This window comes from Hyla sarda, chromosome 13 (genome assembly GCF_029499605.1).
Source record: "Hyla sarda isolate aHylSar1 chromosome 13, aHylSar1.hap1, whole genome shotgun sequence".
In the NCBI taxonomy this organism is placed as follows: domain Eukaryota; kingdom Metazoa; phylum Chordata; class Amphibia; order Anura; family Hylidae; genus Hyla; species Hyla sarda.
This window is the reverse complement of record NC_079201.1, coordinates 30,145,924-30,167,349: the sequence shown is the minus strand read 5'-3', so window position 1 is coordinate 30,167,349 and position 21,426 is coordinate 30,145,924. Positions and strand designations below refer to the sequence as shown.

At 41.2% G+C, this 21,426-nt stretch overlaps 1 protein-coding gene across 2 annotated transcripts in view; it reads left to right on the top strand.

The window, feature by feature from the left end:
* Positions 1–7,980: 7,980 nt before the first annotated feature.
* EBI3 (Epstein-Barr virus induced 3) overlaps positions 7,981–21,426 on the top strand; it is a 35,140-nt gene continuing 21,694 nt past the window's right edge. The window contains exon 1 of one of the 2 annotated variants that reach the window (XM_056549822.1): positions 7,981–8,256. In XM_056549822.1, the coding sequence (XP_056405797.1) occupies positions 8,190–8,256 (67 nt within the window). In that variant the 5' untranslated portion in view covers positions 7,981–8,189. The remainder of the gene's footprint in view (positions 8,257–21,426) is intronic. The other variant, XM_056549821.1, reaches the window with a different exon arrangement.

Below are 21,426 nucleotides of genomic sequence, written 5' to 3'. Positions count from 1 at the left end.
CCCTGCCCCCTCATGACATCACGCACCCTCCCATAGACCACAGGCTGGATCGCACAGGCTGTACAGTGCGCAGCTGATTGGGTCATACTGTGCTGTGGTACAAATATATTGCAGCATAGTATAACCTGTAAAAAATAAAATAAAAAGTTCTTAAAGGGGTTTTCCAGGATTATTTTTTTATTTGACTATGCTACAGGGGCTGTAAAGTTAGTGTAGTTCATAATATTTATTTTTAACAGCATACAAAATGACTGTTGTCTCAGATTTTTCCCTGGTTGCAATGCGGCCGAGACCTGACTCACTAGTCAGCTGATGACAGGGAGCCTGTCTGCTTCAACTAATGTAACAGCTGTAGGTACCCTGATTGAAAACCACACTGATTTGAATGGATGCAGCTCATTTATGTTTCAATGGGTGGGGTGGCTGATGTGTGGGAGGGAGGAAGATGGAATTGTGGGATTTGTAGTAAAAAAAAAAAAAAGTCAGGGTATGTTCACACAAGCGGATTTACGCAGCGTATTTTGCTTTGGATCTGCTGGTAAAGGCCCGCTCTATGCTGTCTTTACATGAGCCTGCGTCTTGCCGCTACGAGCAGATACACTGCAATGTGCGAGTCGCAGTATACTCGCACATCGCGGGAGCTCTCGGCCTAGCTCAGAGCAGGGAGAGTGGCCGCGATGTGCGAGTACGCCGCGCACATCGCTGCAGGGTGTCTGCTCGTTGCGGCATATTGCCGCTACAAGCAGGCACATGTAAAGACAACATAAAGTGGGCCTTCACCAGCGGAATCGCAGCATAAAATACGCTGTAAATCCGCTCATGTGAACGTACCCTCAAACAGGAAATACTAGTTCACAAACAGCTAGCCACAGCATTATGGTAATCTCACAACATAGCCATTTAGCCCCAAGACAAGCGCAGATCCTTCCTAAGCATGTCCATTACTGCCTGCCAGGTACGTACTAAAATCGCCTTATGCTGGATAACCCCTTTAAATAAAAGTATGAAGTGTAAAGCAAAAAAAAATGCTCCCTTCCCTGTATTTTCACAAAAAAATCAAAAACACAAATTATATACATAATAGTTATTGCCATGTCCGTAATGACGTGTATTATAAAACTATAATGTAAATTATCCCGCACGGTGAACGCTGTAATAAAAAACAAAAAAACAAAAAAGAAAACAAATTGCAAATTTTGGTACAAATAGCGGAATAAAAAGATTAAGGTAGCACGTATCGCAAAAATAATGCCAATGAAAAGTAAAGCTCATCTTGCAAAAAAGAAGCTCTTACTCAATGGCGTTAGACGGAAAAAAAAAGTTGCGGCTGTTGGAAAATGAATGGCCAAAAAAGAATTTTGCTCAGAAAAGGAAAAAGAACATAGAAAGCCATATAAAATGGGTATCGCCATAATCGTACTGCCCCACAGAATAAATATAACATCACTTTTACTGCCCAGTGTACACCATTAAAAAAATGTTTCAAAAACGCCAAAAATTTTCCAGTTTTTCCACAATATTTCGGAGTTTTTCACAAAAAATGCTGCATGTGTCAACAAAAATGCTCCACTTATATAAAGTACAATATGTCACGAAAAACCAATCTCAGAATCGCTCTGCTCAGAAAAAGCATTCTAATGTTATTACCATTTAAAGAGACACATGTCAAATTTAACCTGTTAAGGACCAAGGGCTTACCTGTATGTCCTGGGTCCTTTCCCTTTCTATAATGCGGGGCCACAGCCGGGACCCGTGGCTAATAGTGCATGGCACTGATCGCGGTGCCGCGCGCTATTAACCCTTTAGATGCGGCGTTCAAAGTTAATCGGCGCATCAAAAGTGAAAGTAAACTAATGCCGGTTAGCTCAGGGAGCTGTTCGGGACCGACATGGTGAAATCGCGGCATCCCGAACAGCTGTGGGACACCAGGAGGGGTCTCCTACCTGCCTCCTGGTGTCCGATCGCCAAATGACTGCTCAGTGCCTGAGATCCAGGCATGAGCAGTCAACCAGCAGAATTATTGATCAATTGTTTCCTATGAGAAACCATTGATCAATGTAAAAGATCAGTGTGTGCAGTGTTATAGGTCCCTATGGGAGCTATAACACTGCAAAAAAAAAAAATGTGAGAAAAAAAAGTTTACAAAGGTCATTTAACCCCTTCCCTAATAAAAAAAAAAGTTTGAATCACCCCCCTTTTCCCATAAAAAAAGTGTAAATAAAAATAAAATTAAACATATGTGGTATCGCCGCGTGCGGAAATTTCCGAATTATAAAATATATATGTTTAATTAAACCGCACGGTCGACCACGTTTTTGCCTGCGGTCGGGAAACCGCATACAGCCGAAAACGCAGCCGACCGGAGGCTGCGGTTCACTCCGGTCGGCTCATAGACATACATTAACTACGGTTCCCGAATACGGCTGAGTGCGGGCGCCGCGATTAAGCCCCGCACCCCCTCCTCCCAGCCATATACAGGAACCGTAAGTACAAAACGTAGTGTGAACCCAGCCTAACAAGTGTAAGAGAACATTATATATGTGTCTGTAGAGATTTGATGCTTATAATCTGTCGACCGGTCTTACCGTTAAAATAGTACCTCCTCAATGGTCTCCTCCTCCTCCCTCACGGCCACCTGTGAGTGTGGGAACTACATAAACCACAATACTCTGTGGGGGAGATTGTGCCCCAACATGTGAATATCTGGGGCGGGAGCTTTTTGTTGTGAAGTCGTCAAAATTACCTTCAAACCAGCGTTAGCCTAAACTTTCCAAACACCATGCCATGCAAACGTCTCTTCATAGATTTGTGCTGTTGAGGCCTGTTCAATGATCTGTTATCTACAAGATGTTAATCGGTTTCCATTTTCTTGCAATGCCGATCCTGGCGGCAGTGGAAATGTGGCACATAGGTGTTTGAATGTCTTTTTTAACCTTGTCTAGACCAATGTTAAAGGGGTACTCCGCTGCTCAGCGTTTGGAACAAACTGTTCCGAACGCTGGAGCCGGTGTCGGGAGCTGGTGACGTCATAGCCCAGCCCCCTCATAACATCACGCCCCCACCTCTTCAATGCAAATCTTAATCCTTTCATTACTTATGAGCTGCTGAAGTTGAGTTGTTCTTTTCTGTCTAAGTGCTCTCTGATGACACCTGTCTCGGGAACTGTCCAGAGTAGAGGCAAATCCCCATAGCAAACCTCTTCTACTCTGTGCAGTTCCCGAGACAGGCAGAGATGTTAGCAGAGAGCACTGTTGCCAGACAGAAAAGAACAACTCAACTTCAGCAGATGATAATTATTGGAAGGATTAAGATTTTTTAATAAAAAGTAATTTACAAATTTCAGCCGATAAACGAGGTAGAAAAAAGTCGCACTCACCAACCTGGAGCAGTGTTCAGAGTCTGTTCTTTATTCACATCAGCAGTGGAACAATAAAAGACGGTCACACACACGGGGAGCGAGAGCAGCTGCTCTCACGATGCAGGGGCACACCACCAGAGGCGACTAGTTTCGTGTCACAGGTTGACGCTTCTTCCGGCCAACAAGGTGTACACTTTGTTGGCCGGTAGAAGCGTCAATCTGTGACGCGAAACCAGTTGATTTAAAAATAAAAAAAAAGTTTTCCACTGGAGTACCCCTTTAACCCCTTAAGGACCCAGGACGTATGCGTACGTCCTGGGTCCCGGTCCTGCGATATAACGCGGGGTCACACGGTGACCCGCATCATATCGCGGCGGGCCCGGCGTCATTGTGAAGTCGGGACCGCCTCTAATAGCGCGTGGCACTGATCGCGGTTAAAAATGAAAGTGATAGTTGCCGGTTAGCTCAGGGAGCTGTTCGGGATCGCCGCGGTATAATCGCTGCATCCCGAACAGCTGTAGCACAGGAGGAGGTCTCTTACCTTCCTTCCTGCAGTCCGATCAGCGATTGAATGCTTCACGCCTGAGATCCAGGCTTGAGCATTCAATCGCCGAAAACACTGATTGATCCATTCCTATGGAGATGCATCAATCAGTGTAAAAGATCAGTTAATGCAATGTTATAGCCCCCTATAGGAGCTATAATATTGCATAAGAAAAGTGTAAAAAAATCATTAACCCTTTCAATTATCCCTTCCCCTAATAAAAGTTTGAATCACCCGGCATTTCCAAGAATAAAAAAACAGTGTAAATAAAAATAAACATATGTGGTATCGCCGCATGTGGAAATGTCCGAATTTTAAAAATATACCGCACGTTCAATGGCGTACGCACAAAAAATCCAAAGTCCAAAATAGCGCATTTTTGATCACTTTTTATACCACAAAAAAAGTCTGATCAGAATAAAAATGGTACCGCTAAAAATGTCAGATCACGGCGCCAAAAATGAGCCCTCGTAGCGCCCTGAACACAGAAAAATAAAAAAAAGTTATAGGGGTCAGAAGATGACCATTTTAAACGTATACATTTTCCTGCATGTAGTTATGATTTTTTTCAAATTCAAACCTATATAAGTAGGGGATCATTTTAACCGTATGGACCTACAGAATAAAGATAAGGTGTCATTTTTGCCGGAAAAATGTACTGCGTAAAAATTGAAGCCCCCAAAACTTACAAAATAGTGTTTTTTCATCAATTTTGTCGCACTTTGATTTTTTTTCCCGTTTCACCGTCGATTTATGGGTAAAGTGACTAATGTCATTACAAAGTAGAATTAGTGACGCAAAAAATAAGCCATCATATAGAATTTTAGGTGCAAAGTTAGGATTTTTTAAAGTTAAGGAGGAAAAATTGAAAATGAAAAAACTGAAAAAGCCCGGGTCCTTAAGGGGTTAAAGGAGTAGTCTCATGGAATAAAACTTATCCCCTAGCCGCAGGATCAGGGATAAGTTTTAGATTGCGGGGGTCCGAGCGCATCGGGAGGGGGTCATGACTAGTGTTGAGCGGCATAGGCCATATTCGAATTCGCGAATATTCGCGAATATATGGACGAATATTCGTCATATTCGCGAATATTCGCATATTCGTAATGTTCTCTTTTTATTTTCGCATATGCGAATATTCGCGTATGCGAAAATTAACATATGTGAAAAATTTGCATATACAAAAATTAACATAAGCTACAATTCGCATATGCGAAACTTATCATATGCAAATTTTCGCATATGCGAAAATTCGCACACCAGTCTCACACAGTAGTATTAGAGCCTTCTTACACCACACAAGCTGGAAGCAGAGAGGGGTGATCACTGTGATGTGTACTGTGAGAAAAAAAAAACAAAAAACGAATATTCGTAATTACGAATATATAGCGCTATATTCGCGAATATTCGCGAATATGCGATATTCGCGAATAAAATTCGAATTGCGAATATTCGCGAGCAACACTAGTCATGACGCGCTGCTCCAGGGAAGAGCCGGGGCTTCATACAGGAGATCGTTGGGGGGCCCCAGCCATTGGACCCCCCTCAATCTAAAACTTATCTCCTTTAAGGATGAGTGTAAAATAGTAGTGTTTAACACTTATACAAAAATTAATACCATGGGCTTCCCAGGGATTTGGGATTTACACGTAAATTGGAAGTTTAAGGGGTATTCCAGGCCAAATTTTATATCTATCTATCCAATCTATCCAATCTATCCAATCTATCCAATCTATCCTATCTATCCTATCTATCCTATCTATCCTTCCTATTCTATCTATCCATCCTATTCTATCTATCCATCCTATTCTATCTATCCATCCTATTCTATCTATCCATCCTATTCTATCTATCTATTCTATCTATCTATCCAATCTATCCAATCTATCTATCCAATCTATCTATCCAATCTATCTATCCAATCTATCTATCCAATCTATCTATCCAATCTATCTATCCAATCTATCTATCCAATCTATCTATCCAATCTATCTATCCAATCTATCTATCCAATCTATCTATCCAATCTATCTATCCAATCTATCTATCCAATCTATCTATCCAATCTATCTATCCAATCTATCTATCCAATCTATCTATCCAATCTATCTATCCAATCTATCTATCCAATCTATCTATCCAATCTATCTATCCAATCTATCTATCCAATCTATCTATCCAATCTATCTATCCAATCTATCTATCCAATCTATCTATCCAATCTATCTATCCAATCTATCTATCCAATCTATCTATCCAATCTATCTATCCAATCTATCTATCCAATCTATCTATCCAATCTATCTATCCAATCTATCTATCCAATCTATCCATCCAATCTAATCTATCCAATCTATCCATCCAATCTAATCTATCAACTGGCTCCGGAAAGTTAAACAGATTTGTAAATTACTTCTATTAAAAAATCTTAATCCTTCCAATAGTTATTAGCTTCTGAAGTTGAGTTGTTGTTTTCTGTCTAACTGCTTTCTGATGACTCGCGTCCCGGGAGCTGTGCAGTTCCTATGGGGATATTCTCCCATCATGCACAGCTCCCGGGACGTGACATCATCATTGAGCAGTTAGACAGAAAACTTCAGAAGCTAATAACTATTGGAAGGATTAACCCCTTAACGACGCAGGACGTATATTTACGTCCTGCGCCGGCTCCCGCGATATGAAGCGGGATCGCGCCGCGATCCCGTATCATATCGCATCGGTCCCGGCGCTCATCAACGGCCGGGACCCGCGGCTAATACCACACATCGGCGATGTGCGGTATTAACCCTTTAGAAGCGGCGGTCAAAGCTGACCGCTGCTTCTAAAGTGAAACTGAAAGTGACCCGGCTGCTCAGTCGGGCTGTTCTGGACCGCCGCGGTGAAATCGCGGCATCCCGAACAGCTTACAGGACACCGGGAGGGCCCTTACCTGCCTCCTCGGTGTCCGATCGGCGAATGACTGCTCCGTGCCTGAGATCCAGGCAGGAGCAGTCAAGCGCCGATAATGCTGATCACAGGCGTGTTAATACACGCCAGTGATCAGCATAGCAAATCAGTGTGTGCAGTGTTATAGGTCCCTATGGGACCTATAACACTGCAAAAAAAAAGTTAAAAAAAAGTGTTAATAAAGGTCATTTAACCCCTTCCCTAATAAAAGTTTTAATCATCCCCCTTTTCCCATAAAACAGTGTAAAAAAAATTAAAAATAAACATATGTGGTATTGCCGCGTGCGTAAATGTCCGAACTATAAAAATATATAATTAATTAAACCGCACGGTCAATGGCGTACGCGCAAAAAAATTCCAAAGTCCAAAAAAGCGTATTTTGGTCACTTTTTATACCATTAAAAAATGAATAAAAAGTGATCAAAAAGTCCGATCAAAACAAAAATCATACCGTTAAAAACTTCAGATAACGGCGCAAAAAATTAGTCCTCATACCGCCCTGTACGTGGAAAAATAAAAAAGTTATAGGGGTCAGAAGATGACAGTTTTAAACGTATAAATTTTCCTGCATGTAGTTATGATTTTTTCCAGAAGTGCGACAAAATCAAACCTATATAAGTAGGGTATCATTTTAACCGTAAGGACCTACAGAATAATGATAAGGTGTCATTTTTACCGAAATATGCACTGTGTAGAAACGGAAGCCCCCAAAAGTTACAAAATGGCATTTTTTTTTCGATTTTTCGCACAATGATTTTTTTTTCCGTTTCGCCGTGCATTTTTGGGTAAAATGACTGATGTCACTGCAAAGTAGAATTGGCGATGCAAAAAATAAGCCATAATAGGTGGAAAATTTAAAGGGTTATGATTTTTAAAAGGTAAGGAGGAAAAAACGAAAGTGCAAAAACGGAAAAACCCTGAGTCCTTAAGGGGTTAAGATTTTTTAATAGAAGTAATTTACAAATCTGTTTCACTTTCCGGAGCCAGTTGATATATATATATATATATATATATATATATATATATATATATATAAAATGTTTTGCCTGGAATACCCCTTTAATGAAGTAGGAGACTGCAGCTGGTATTGTTAGTCTGAGGTTGTTTCGCTTTGGATTTTGCAATGCTTAAGTATGTTGTTCCCCTTTTAGTTTCCAAATTATTTTTCTAACCAAGAGGAGGATCTGATATACAACACCAAATCTCAGACTCCCTACATAGAATATTGTTGTATAGACGGATTACGCTGAATGGGACCACATTTCAGTCCTAGACAAGTGTCCTACAACATTCTACCTGTTCTTCCATTGTAGAGATTGTTGCTGTTTTCTTCAAATTTCAAGAATGATCTGGACAATAACTCTGGCTGCGCTTCTTCTGCTTCCTTCTTATGAATTCTTCGAAAACAAAGGTGAGAAAAAGAAAACTTTTTTTTTGACAGTGTATCGGATGTGTATTTAGATTAAACTAAAAAACATAACCATGAATTAGAATATTTATATATATATATATATATATATATATATATATATATATATATATATATAATTTTTTTTTTTTTTTAAGCAAAAAACCGAAGTAATTACAGAGAAAAATAAAATAGAAAGATTTGCACCTTTTTGTCCTTTGGACGCATTCCTGGTTGGGGTTAAAAAGACTGATCAAAATACTGTGTGTGAACCCCGCCTAAAAAACAGCACTCATGTACAGTGGTCCCTCAACATACGATGGTAATACGTTCCAAATGGACCATCGTTTGGTGAAACCATTGTATGTTGAGGGATCCGTGCAATGTAAAGTATAGGACAGTGGTTTACAACCTCTGGACCTCCAGATGTTGCAAAACTACAACACCCAGCATGCCCGGACAGCCGTTGGCTGTCCGGGCATGATGGGAGTTGTAGTTTTGCAACATCTGGAGGTCCGCAGGTTGAAGACCACTGGTATTGGAGTTTATACTCGCGTGTCCCCGCCGCTCCGGACCGTCACCACTCGTCACCGCTGCCCTGGATGTCGCCGTCCATCTCTGTCGCCGCGTCCCTGAGGTCCCTGCTTCCCCGGCATCCTTGCTCTCCATCGCCGCTATCACATCGCTCCTATTGACGGGACGCCGTGCGCAGCGACGTGATGACGACAATGGAGAGCGACGACGATGCAGGGGATCCCGAAGAGGACGGTTCAGAGCCCCCAGGACAGGTAAGTGATCGTCAGCGGACCACATGGGGCACCGTAAACAGCTACCCAGTGGCAGCTGAAGCAGTGTGCGCTGCCGGATAGCCGTTTATGTGATGGCCCCGACATATAAAAGCGTCGTATGTTGATGCTGCCTCTGAGAGGCCATCGCATGTTGCAATGATCGTATGTCGGGGCCATCGTAGGTCGGGGGGTTACTGTAGTAGAGTGCCCTACACTATATGGAGGTATAAATTGATTCTACCTTGGGAGTGCTGCAGTATTTTCCTTACAGAAGTTAGATTTTATGGGCTCTGTCTTTAACACCTTGGGGATGGAGGGTTTTTCCATTTTTGCACTTTCGTTTTTTCCTCCTTACCGTTGAAAAATGATAACCCTTTCAATTTTGCACCACTATGCTGCGTATACACCAGGTGGGAACGCACCCTAAAACTTGAATACAACTTTAAGGGTGCGTTCACACGCTATTACTAGCAGCGGTTTCCCGCTGCGGGACACCCACTGCGAGTTACGCTATCATTCATTTGAATGGGTCCGCGAACAGTCCGCAAATCTGACACTATTGCTGACTGTCTGTGGACCCATTTAAATCAATGGTAGCGTAACTTGCTGCTAGTAATAGCGTGTGAACGTACCCTAATATGGGATTAAAGGGGTATTCCAGGAAAAAACTTTTTTATATATATCAACTGGCTCCAGAAAGTTAAACAGATTTGTAAATTACTTTTATAAAAAAAATCTTAATCCTTCCAATAATTATCAGCTGCTGAAGTTGAGTTGTTCTTTTCTGTCTGGCAACAGTGCTCTCTGCTGACATCTCTGCTTGTCTCGGGAACTGCACATAGTAGAAGTTTGCTATGGGGATTTGCTTCTACTCTGGACAGTTCCCGAGACAGGTGTCATCAGAGAGCACTTAGACAGAAAAGAACAACTCAACTTCAGCAGCTCATAAGTAATGAAAGGAAGTTAAGATTGTTCTTTTCTGTCTAAATCCTCTCTGATTACATCTGTCTCGGGAACCGCCCAGTTTAGAAGAGGTTTACTATGGGGATTTGCTTCTAAACTGGGCGTTTCCCGAGACAGGTGTCATCAGAGAGGATTTAGACAGAAAAGAACAACCTTAACTTCAGAAGCTCATAAGTACTGAAAGTATTAAGATTTTTTAATAGAAGTAATTTACAAATCTGTTTAAATTTCTGGAGCCAGTTGAGATATATATGTGTGTATATGTATGTATATATGTGTATGTGTGTGTATATAAGTTTTTTCCTGGAATACCCCTTTAAGAGTGAGTGGCAATGTGGCTCATTGGGCCCTGTTTTGTTTCTTGTGGAAAGGGAAGGAGACCACAGTAAAGAGGATCAGTAAAGAGCACTTTAAATGATCAATTCCCAACAATGCGAAGAAGCCACAATGTTATATAAGGGAGCCCTCCGAGGTACAAGATAAAATCTACCAAACCTACTATTCTGGACGGCCAAAGCACTGACACCCTATGCGAACATATCCTTATACTGAGTAAAAATAGCCTCATTGGTTTAGTCTTGTTGGTTCTTCTTTTGGTTTTGGTAAAAAATAGTGACCAAAATTAGCACCAAAAATACACTGTGCGAACATAGCCTAACACTCATGGTTAGTGCAAGTTTTAGTGTGTGTGTGTGTGTGTGTGTGTGTGTGTGTATATATACACATATATATATATATATATATATATATATATATATATATATATATATATATATATATATATATATATAATATATATTGTGATCATTAGTCAACTGTCTCTGAACACTTAGGCCGTGTTCACACAGCAGAAATTCTGCATGGGATTCCACATGGTTTTTCTGCAGAGAATTCCGGCTAAAGTTATTGCCCATTCACTTTAATGGGATTCCGCAAAGTCGTTTACACCACAGAATTTCTGCTGCGGAATGTTTGATGCAGAAATCCTGTTTTTTGTGCTCCGGAAAAAATAAGTCAGCTGGTATACTTTTTCGGACTTCGGATGCGGAATCCTATTGAAGTCAATGGGGATTACATTTCTGCTCAAAATGCGAAAATCGTGTGGAATGCATGTGGAATAAGGGCAGAATTTAAACTTGGCTTTAAAAAAAAAAAAAGGCTGCGTTCTGCATGAAAATTCTGCATGAATTTATAACCAATTCACTTCAATGGAATTCCTGCAGCAGAAATTCTGCCATGTGAATGGGACAGCAGAATCCCATTGAAGTGTGTTGGCTATAAATTCATGCAGAATTTTCATGCAGAATTCAGTGCAGAAATTCTGCCATATGAACGTGGCCTGACAGTACTGCAGGATCATGCAGAAAGCATCTGGAAATTCTGCATCAATTCTGTAAATGCTGGACAGATGCAGAATTGAAGCCAAAATGAATGCAGACGCGGAGTTGATGCTGAGATGCAGAATTTCTGCCATACTTTAGAATTTATTTTCTGCGTTAGATTGTTTTGTTACATGTACTTTATTATTTTGAGAACTGAAATGATACCTGATCATTATTGCTCCTTGGCAACACTCCCAGAAGTAGGTAGTTGGGCAGGTCCAGCCTCTTCATTCCTCATCTGAGATTCCCATGTGTTTTTAAGCCAGGTGCTAGTGGAACAATCTACCAGATATATCTATAACTTTAATAACCACCATAAAGCAAATATACGCCCCAACAGTGAAATTGCAGCACCAAGAAGGACAAGTCATAAAGTTGCGAAATTTAAAACAATGCAAATTGAGGAAGTATCAGGTGTCTATGACCAATTTGGGGCATGTCGGAAGGGCTTCAGTCGTTCTTGACACGTCAGGCTGCATGCTGCCCGTGCTACTGTGAGGAGCCTGCGGGGCCTAAACTACTGATCATAACCTGCAGCGCCTCTGGACCTGTCTCCCATTAGGCACTGGGATGTCAAGGTGTAAGTGGGGGTCGGGGGTTGCCTCCCTACTAAACTACCTGCCAAGTAAACTACCTACCTGCCTACCTAGCAACCAAACTACCTACCTGACTACATAAAAAACAAACTATCTACCTACCAAATTTCCTACCTACCTAACTAGCCTCCTACCTAACTAAAAAACTTCCCACCTACCAACCTACTAAAACTTTTACCTACCAACCAAACTTTCTACCTAACTAAAAAACTTCCCACCTACCAACCTACTAAAACTTTTACCTACCAACCAAACTTCCTACCTGCTTACCTACCAAACCTCTAGTTTATACTTTAGGTCACAATCTAAACAGGGAACAGTACATTATCAGATTCAGACTAATCAAAGATTCAGATATAAAATTAAAAATGGGCTCCCTTAATGGTGTCAGGGAGGGGATTAGCTATAAAGGGTTCAAATGCATCAGTCACACCCAAAGAATAATAAGAAAACACCAGTAATATACAATAAGTGGCATATGGTAGGTGGAAGATGTTACAGTCGGCATTTGGTGCAGGAGCTAAAAGTTACAAGTCTGGTGTTAGGTTCTTCTTATATGTGTTTGTTTCCTATGATCCCTTAAAAATACAGTTAGGTAGGTTGCCCCCCTTTTTTGTAGATAGGTAGTAATTCCCATTAGGTAGGTGCCCCCTGTATGTAGGTGTGCCTAGTATGTAGTTTCCTTTAGTAAGCTGGCACCCATGGTAGGTAGGTTCCCTCAGTGTGCTTGTTTCCCATGTAGGTAGTCCTTTTGTAGTTTTCCTCAGTAGGTGGTTTCCCCCTTGTAACTATGACCCCCTGTAGATTGTTTGCCCCACCCCACCCCTCTGTTTATAGTTTGCTAATGTTGGTAGGACTCCCCTGTAGTTAGGACCCCACTGAAGGTAGCTGGGCCCTGTATGTAGTACTCCACCTCCCCCTTGTTGATAGGATTGTCCCAGGTAGGAAAGACTTTGTTGTAGGAATTAAGGTAGGAAGTTTGGTTGGTAGGTAGGAGTTTTGTTAGGTTTGGTTGGTAGGTAAAAGTTTTAGTAGGTTGGTAGGTAGGAAGTTTTTTTTAGTTAGGCAAGAGGTTAATTAGGTAGGTAGGAAATTTGGTAGGCAGATAGTTTGGTTTGTATGTAGTCAGGTAGGTAGTTTACTTGGCAGGTAGTTTAGTAGGGAGGTATCTCCTCCAGGACCTTGTTACAAGAAACATTTACAGTTACCCATCAGGATCCCATAAATGATCAAAGATCAACACCAATCGGTAGATTTATTATTCATCCTTTCTTCACACTGACCAAGTATTGTTACAGTCTCTATAAAGAGTTTATTGTAATGGTACAGTGTGATCCAGCCTTTACTATATTATTGGGATATTTCACATTTTTCGGTCTCTAAAGTCTCTTTTTGTCCTTTGTACTAAAGAGGAAGTCAGCAGAACCTGTGCGTATTGAATTCTAGGAATTGCTGCCTCCATTTCCTGTTATTTCATTGAAACCAACATACGCTGATAGTTAAAGGGGTACTCCGGTGGAAAACTTTTATTTTTAAAGTCAACTGGTGCCAGAATTAAACAGATCTGTAAATTACTTCTATTAAAAAATCTTAATCCTTCCACTACTTATTAGCTGCTGAATACTACAGAGGAAATTCCTTTCTTTTTGGAATACAGAGCTCTCTGCTGACATCATGAGCACAGTGCTCTCTGCTGACATCTCTGTCCACTTTAGGAAAATCCCCATAGCAAACATATGCTGCTCTGGACAGTTCCTAAAATGGACAGATATGTCAGCAGAGAGCACTGTGCTCATGATGTCAGCAGAGAGCACTGTGCTCATGATGTCAGCAGAGAGCTCTGTGTTCCAAAAAGAAAAGAATTTCCTCTGTAGTATTCAGCAGCTAATAAGTATTGGAAGGATTAAGATTTTTTTTATTGGAAATAATTTACAAATATTTTTAACTTTCTGGCACCAGTTGATTTAAAAAAAGAAAAGTTTTCCACCGGAGTACCCCTTTAAAGCAGCCGAAATGACCCCCCCCTCAATTGTGCCCGTGATCTAGATGGGTATATACCTGTACCTACTTATCTTACTTTCCACATTAGTGTTTTGACTGTTTTTACTGCTGACTCTGCTTTGCCATTACTTGAAGATGACGTCTGTTGCTCAGATTCCCATTTCCTGCTGTATCCGAATGTCACATTTGGCAAATTGGGCCTTTGGCTTTAATCACGATTTTCACCCCTCTCCATTAAATAGTTCACTTCCCAAAAGTTTGAAGAATAGTCCAGGTTATCAGGTCTTCTTTGTCATTTCATGGGAAATGATTATTATCTTTGACCAAGGCCTATTTGGCATTACATGTGGCTGCTTGTGCCCTATAGGTTTCATATATATATGGTTATTCATTTCAGGCCAATAAGTCTCATGAATGGTGTAGACCTTCTTCTATACCTAAAGTATACCTATACATAGTATTGTGGGACTATAGGGGTAATGTGTCCCCTTAAAGGGGTACTCCGCCCCTAGACATCTTATCCTCCATCATACATAGTATTGTGGGACTATAGGGGTAATATGTCCCCTTAAAGGGGTACTCCGCCCCTAGACATCTTATCCTCCATCATACATAGTATTGTGGGACTATAGGGGTAATGTGTCCCCTTAAAGGGGTACTCCGCCCCTAGACATCTTATCCTCCATCATACATAGTATTGTGGGACTATAGGGGTAATATGTCCCCTTAAAGGGGTACTCCGCCCCTAGACATCTTATCCTCCATCATACATAGTATTGTGGGACTATAGGGGTAATGTGTCCCCTTAAAGGGGTACTCCGCCCCTAGACATCTTATCCTCCATCATACATAGTATTGTGGGACTATAGGGGTAATGTGTCCCCTTAAAGGGGTACTCCGCCCCTAGACATCTTATCCTCCATCATACATAGTATTGTGGGACTATAGGGGTAATGTGTCCCCTTAAAGGGTTACTCCGCCCCTAGACATCTTATCCTCCATCATACATAGTATTGTGGGACTATAGGGGTAATGTGTCCCCTTAAAGGGGTACTCCGCCCCTAGACATCTTATTCTCCATCATACATAGTATTGTGGGACTATAGGGGTAATGTGTCCCCTTAAAGGGGTACTCCGCCCCTAGACATCTTATCCTCCATCATACATAGTATTGTGGGACTATAGGGGTAATGTGTCCCCTTAAAGGGGTACTCTGCCCCTAGACATCTTATCCTCCATCATACATAGTATTGTGGGACTATAGGGGTAATGTGTCCCCTTAAAGGGGTACTCCGCCCCTAGACATCTTATCCTCCATCATACATAGTATTGTGGGACTATAGGGGTAATGTGTCCCCTTAAAGGGGTACTCCGCCCCTAGACATCTTATCCTCCATCATACATAGTATTGTGGGACTATAGGGGTAATGTGTCCCCTTAAAGGGGTACTCCGCCCCTAGACATCTTATCCTCCATCATACATAGTATTGTGGGACTATAGGGGTAATGTGTCCCCTTAAAGGGGTACTCTGCCCCTAGACATCTTATCCTCCATCATACATAGTATTGTGGGACTATAGGGGTAATGTGTCCCCTTAAAGGGGTACTCCGCCCCTAGACATCTTATCCTCCATCATACATAGTATTGTGGGACTAAAGGGGTAATGTGTCCCCTTAAAGGGGTACTCCACCCCTAGACATCTTATCCCCCATCATACATAGTATTGTGGGACTAAAGGGGTAATGTGTCCCCTTTAAGGGGTACTCCGCCCCTAGACATCTTATCCCCCATCCAAAGGATAGGGGATAAGATGTCTGATCGCGATCTCGGCTGCGGCACCCCAGACATCCGGGGTGCATGGAGCAAACTTCGCTCCATGCCGGATGACTGCGCTCCATGGCGGAGGCTCGTGATGTAATGGCCACCTCAATGCAAGTCTATGGGAGAGGGGGCATGGTCATTGAGGGGGGCGTGGTAATGACATCACAAGCCTCCGGCGCTGCACTCGATGCTCTAAACGAACACCGGATGCAGCAGGGAGATCGCAGGGGTCCCCAGCGGAGGGACCCACCGCGATCAGACAACTTATCCTTTAAGGGAAGTGTAATTTATAGAGTAAGGATAAGGGGAAACATTATTCCTTTAGTCCCACAAATAGTCCTCTCACTAGCCAACACTCTGCTCTGTACTGACGAGGGGCAATCACCCCGAAACAGCTGTCTGCAGATGGGTATCTCTGGTTTGGCATGCATTCCCAGTCAGTTCCCAAGACTTCTAGTTGGGGTGAAACAGTGACTTCCTATCTCACTCTGTGGACTTTTCTGAGCTGTTTACAAGTTTCAGTCTGCACAGAGCTGAGAAATGATTCCTCTTGCCACATGACCTGCAGGTTTCCCCATATGCTAGACACTTCTCTTTTGTCTCTCTCATCTCTTTACCCACAGTATTTACGTCTGTTGTCAGCCCTGCAGATTTGCATGTGTTTCTCTAAGGCCAGCTCTACTTCTCTCTCTTTTTCTACAAATAGCTATTTATTTCTGCTGCAATACGTTATGGAAATAAGCGCACAATTCAAGTTTACATACAGTGCTGAGATGGCAGGCTAATGCAGAACATAGAACATCCTGTCAGTACTGACCTCTCCCTGATCACACCACTCTCAGGGTCCCGCAACCCACCGTGTGCCGGGAGGAACCTAAATACTTCTCTGGAATCGCTTCTGTCTCGGTCAGTAGTGGGCCATAAGTCCAGCTACAGTCAGATTCTGGCAGAAAATTTTACAAAATTAAAGGGGTATTCCAGGAAAAAAACTTTATATATATATATATATATATATATATATATCTATATATATATATATCTATATATATATATATATATATATATATATATATATATATATATATATATATATATATATATATATAATAATTAATCAACGCGCTCCAGAGAGTTAAAGGGGTACTCCACTGCTCAGTGTTTGGAACAAAATGTTCCGCCGGGAGCTCGTGACATCATAGCCCCTCCACTCATGACGTCACGCCCCACCCCCTCAATGCAAGTCTATGGGAGGGGGCGTGGCGGATTTCACGCCCCCTCCCATAGACTTGCATTGAGGGGGAGGGGTGTGACGTCATGAGGGACAGGGCTATGACGTCACGAGCTCCCGGTTCTAAGCGTTCGGAACATTTTGTTCCAAACGCTGAGCAGCGGAGTACCCCTTTAAACAGATTTGTAAATTACTTCTATGAAAAAAATCTTCATCCTTTCAGTACTTATGAGCTGCTGAAGTTCAGTTGTTCTTTTCTGTCTAAGTGCTCTCTGATGACACCTGTCTCGGGAACTGTCCAGAGTAGAAGCAAATCCCCATAGCAAACCTCTTCTACTCTGTGCAGTTCCCGAGACAAGCAGAGAGATGTCAGCAGAGAGCACTGTTGCCAGACAGAAAAGAACAACTCAACTTCAACAGCTGATAATTATTGGAAGTATTACGATTTTTTTTTAATAGAAGTAATTTGCAAATCTAGAATATCCACAGCAGAAAAGGGGAGAGCACTCTTAGGAACAATATCACCTTAATTAAGCAGAACGGTCCTCGGTGACCTGCGTCAGTGTCTCCTGCGGGGTGCACATATAATAGTATGAAGTATCAAAAGTAAATGCAAAAAGGGGCACGTACGTGCACTCACCGCAAAGTAGAGACAATCAGGTGTGTAGATCCGATAACGGGGTGCCGGGTCTCGGCATCGGCGCTGGCGTGTGGCGCTCACGCCAGCGCCGATGCCGAGACCCGGCACCCTGTTACCGGATCTACACACCTGATTGTCTCTAATTTGCGGTGAGTGCACCTACGTGCCCCTTTTTGCATTTAATTTACAAATCTGTTTAACTTTCTGGAGCCAGTTGAGAGAGAGATATATATATAGTAGATTCTCTGTAGTGTGAATGTGGCCTTAGTGTTCTTTGGAAGGCTTTTACTACCACGAACAGCCAACAAGTTTTAACATCTGTTTACTACACACATAAATATGTTAAAACCCCCAGAGGCCAAACATACATATGATATATTGCTACACATACACCTCCCAAATTGAAAATGCATGCGAAAAAGTACAGACGTGGCCAAAATTGTTGGTACCCTTCCGTTAAAGACAGAAAACCCCATAATGCTCCTGAAATAACTTGAAACTTGTAACAATAAATAAATAGGCACTGAAAATAAACTGATGAACATCCGACACTGGTTTTTAATTGTGGTTTAACAGAATTATTTTTTAATATTATAATTTATTCATTTTTACTTTTGTAAATTTTAAAGGGGCACTGTCAGATACAAAAACTTTTGATATGTTGTAAAGCATGTATGACCAATAGGTTTTGTAATTGCTTTCATTAGAATATTTTCAGTATTTCATACAGAAAAATCCAGTCAAACAACTGCCCCCCCCCCCCCTGCCTGCTTGGACACATACTAGTCCTGCTGTGTCCATACATCATCACCTATGTCATGGACACACTTCCTTGATTGACAGCTGTGAGCGCAGAGCTCACAATGGAGGAAAATCCTCCCACTGTCAGCTTGTGTCCCGCTACTGTCAGTGAGTACATGCTGGGAGTTGTAGTTCTGCTAATGCTAGGGGAGATGTGAGCAGACAGCATACTGAGGGAGGGGGCGGAGACCTGCACAGTGAGGCCACGCCCCCTCCCTTTGAGAAGATTTCAGACTAGTGAGCTAAATTAAAAGTGTAATGAAAAAATAAATAAAGGTGCTAGATAGAGATGAGCGAACTTACAGTAAATTCGATTCGTCACGAGCTTCTCGGCTCGGCAGTTGATGACTTATCCTGCATAAATGAGTTCAGCTTTCAGGTGCTCCGGTGGGCTGGATACTCTCTCCTAGGACTGTATCCACCTTTTCCAGCCCACCGGAGCACCTGAAAGCTGAACTAATTTATGCAGGAAAAGTCATTAACTGCCGAGCCGAGAAGTTCGTGACGAATCGAATTTACTGTAAGTTCGCTCATCTCTAGTGCTAGACATAAAAATTAGATGTACATGGTCAGGATTAGGTACTGAGTGATATATTTAAAAAAAAAATTGTTGGATCTGACGGGTACGCTTTAAGTAATTTCAGGGAGCATTGTGGTTTTAATTAATTTTTTATTGGAAGGGTACCAACAATTTTGTCCATGTCTCTGTATGTCTTATCCCTGCTATTTTATGTGGTATATTGAGATACGGGGCCCTATGGTAACACAACTGTGATTAGACCGATTTAAAGTTTTCGTCTTTGTTTTTTTGCTTTTGTTTTTTATTTGCCTTTTAATATGTTTTTTTTTTTTCTTATTTTTTCCTTCTAGCAATTATCTGTATTGTTATCTTGGTCTGATGATAATATCTTTTGTAGTGTATTCATGTACATATGCATTTATTTGTATATATTTTATATTTTGAAGCATTTATTGCTCTTTGGATTTTTCCTTGCAAACAACAGCAAAAGTTACAAATATTTATAAATAAAAAGGATAATTGTAATGTAAAGTCTTGAGATCTGGCATATTCATTTTATTGTATAAATTAGGGTCAGGTGCACACTGAATTTTGTATTTTCGGTTCAAAATGTATACAAAAACACCACATTATTGTATGCAGCAGAGAAAAAACTTATACTTTGCAATCAGTTTTAATTTTTTACAATGTACCGTAAATCAATGGAAAATGGATTCTGCTATATGGCATCTGTTTTTAGCATCTGTTTTCATAAAATGTATCTATAAAAGGAACCTGTCATTACTTTCATGCTGCTTGATCAACAAATCATTGGGGTGGTCACAGGTGGCTGGAGGGGTGGAGAGAAGCCACCCCAATTACTTATAGTTCAGGCAGCATGAAAGTGATGATAGGTGCCCTTTAACCCCTTAAGGACTGAGCCCTTTTTCACCTTAAGGACTCTGCCATTTTTTGCAAATCTGACCACTGTCACTTTAAACATTTATAACTCTGGAATGCTTTTAGTTATCATTCTGATTCCGAGATTGTTTTTTCGTGACATATTCTACTTTAACGTAGTGGTAAAATTTTTTGGTAACTTGCATCCTTTCTTGGTGAAAAATCCCCAAATTTGATGAAAAATTTGAAAATTTTTCATTTTTCTAACTTTGAAGCTCTCTGCTTGTAAGGAAAATGGATATTCCAAATAATTTTTTTTTTATTCACATATACAATATGTCTACTTTATATTTGCATCATAAAATTGATGAGTTTTTACTTTTGGAAGACACCAGAGGGCTTCAAAGTTCCGCAGCAATTTTCCAATTTTTCACAAAATTTTGAAACTCTCTTTTTTTCAGGGACCAGTTCAGGTTTGAAGTGGATTTGAAGGGTCTTCATATTAGAAATACCCCATAAATGACCCCATTATAAAAACTGCACCCCCGAAAGTATTCAAAATGACATTCAGTAAGCGTTTTAACCCTTTACGGGTTTTACAGGAATAGCAGCAAAGTGAAGGAGAAAATTCACAATCTTCATTTTTTACACTCGCATGTTCTTGTAGACCCAATTTTTGAATTTTTGCAAGGGGTAAAAAGGAGAAATTTTTTACTTGTATTTGAAACCCAATTTCTCTCGAGTAAGCACATACCTCATATGTCTATGTTAATTGTTCGGCGGGCTCAGAAGGGAAGGAGCGACAAATGGTTTTTGGGGGGCATGTCACCTTTAGGAAGCCCCTATGGTGCCAGAACAGCAAAAAACCCCACATGGCATACCATTTTGGAAACTAGACCCCTTGGGGAACGTAACAAGGGATAATGTGAACCTTAATACCCCACAGGTGATTCACGACTTTTGCATATGTAAAAAAAAATATATATATTTTTTACCTAAAATGCTTGGTTTCCCTAAAGTTTTACATTTTTAAAAAGGGTAATAGCAGAAAATACCCCCCAAAATTTGAAGCCCAATTTCTCCCGATTCAGAAAACACCCCATATGGGGGTGAAAAATGCTCTGCTTGCGCACTACAGGTCTCAGAAGAGAAGGAGTCACATTTGGCTTTTTTGAAGGAAATTTGCTCTGGGGGCATGCCGCATTTAGGAAGCCCCTATGGTGCCAGGACAGCAAAAAAAAACCCACATGGCATACCATTTTGGAAACTAGACCCCTCAGGGAACGTAACAAGGGGTAAAGTGAACCTTAATACCCTACAGGTGTTTCACGACTTTTGCATATGTAAAAAAAAATAAAAAAATTTACCTAAAATGCTTGGTTTCCCAAAAAATGTATTTATACAAAGGGTTAAAGCAGAAAATACCCCCCAAAATTTGAAGCCCAATTTCTCCCAATTCAGAAAACACCCCATATGGGGGTGAAAAGTGCTCTGCTGGCGCACTACAGGTCTCAGAAGAGAAGGAGTCACATTTGGCTTTTTGAAAGCAAATT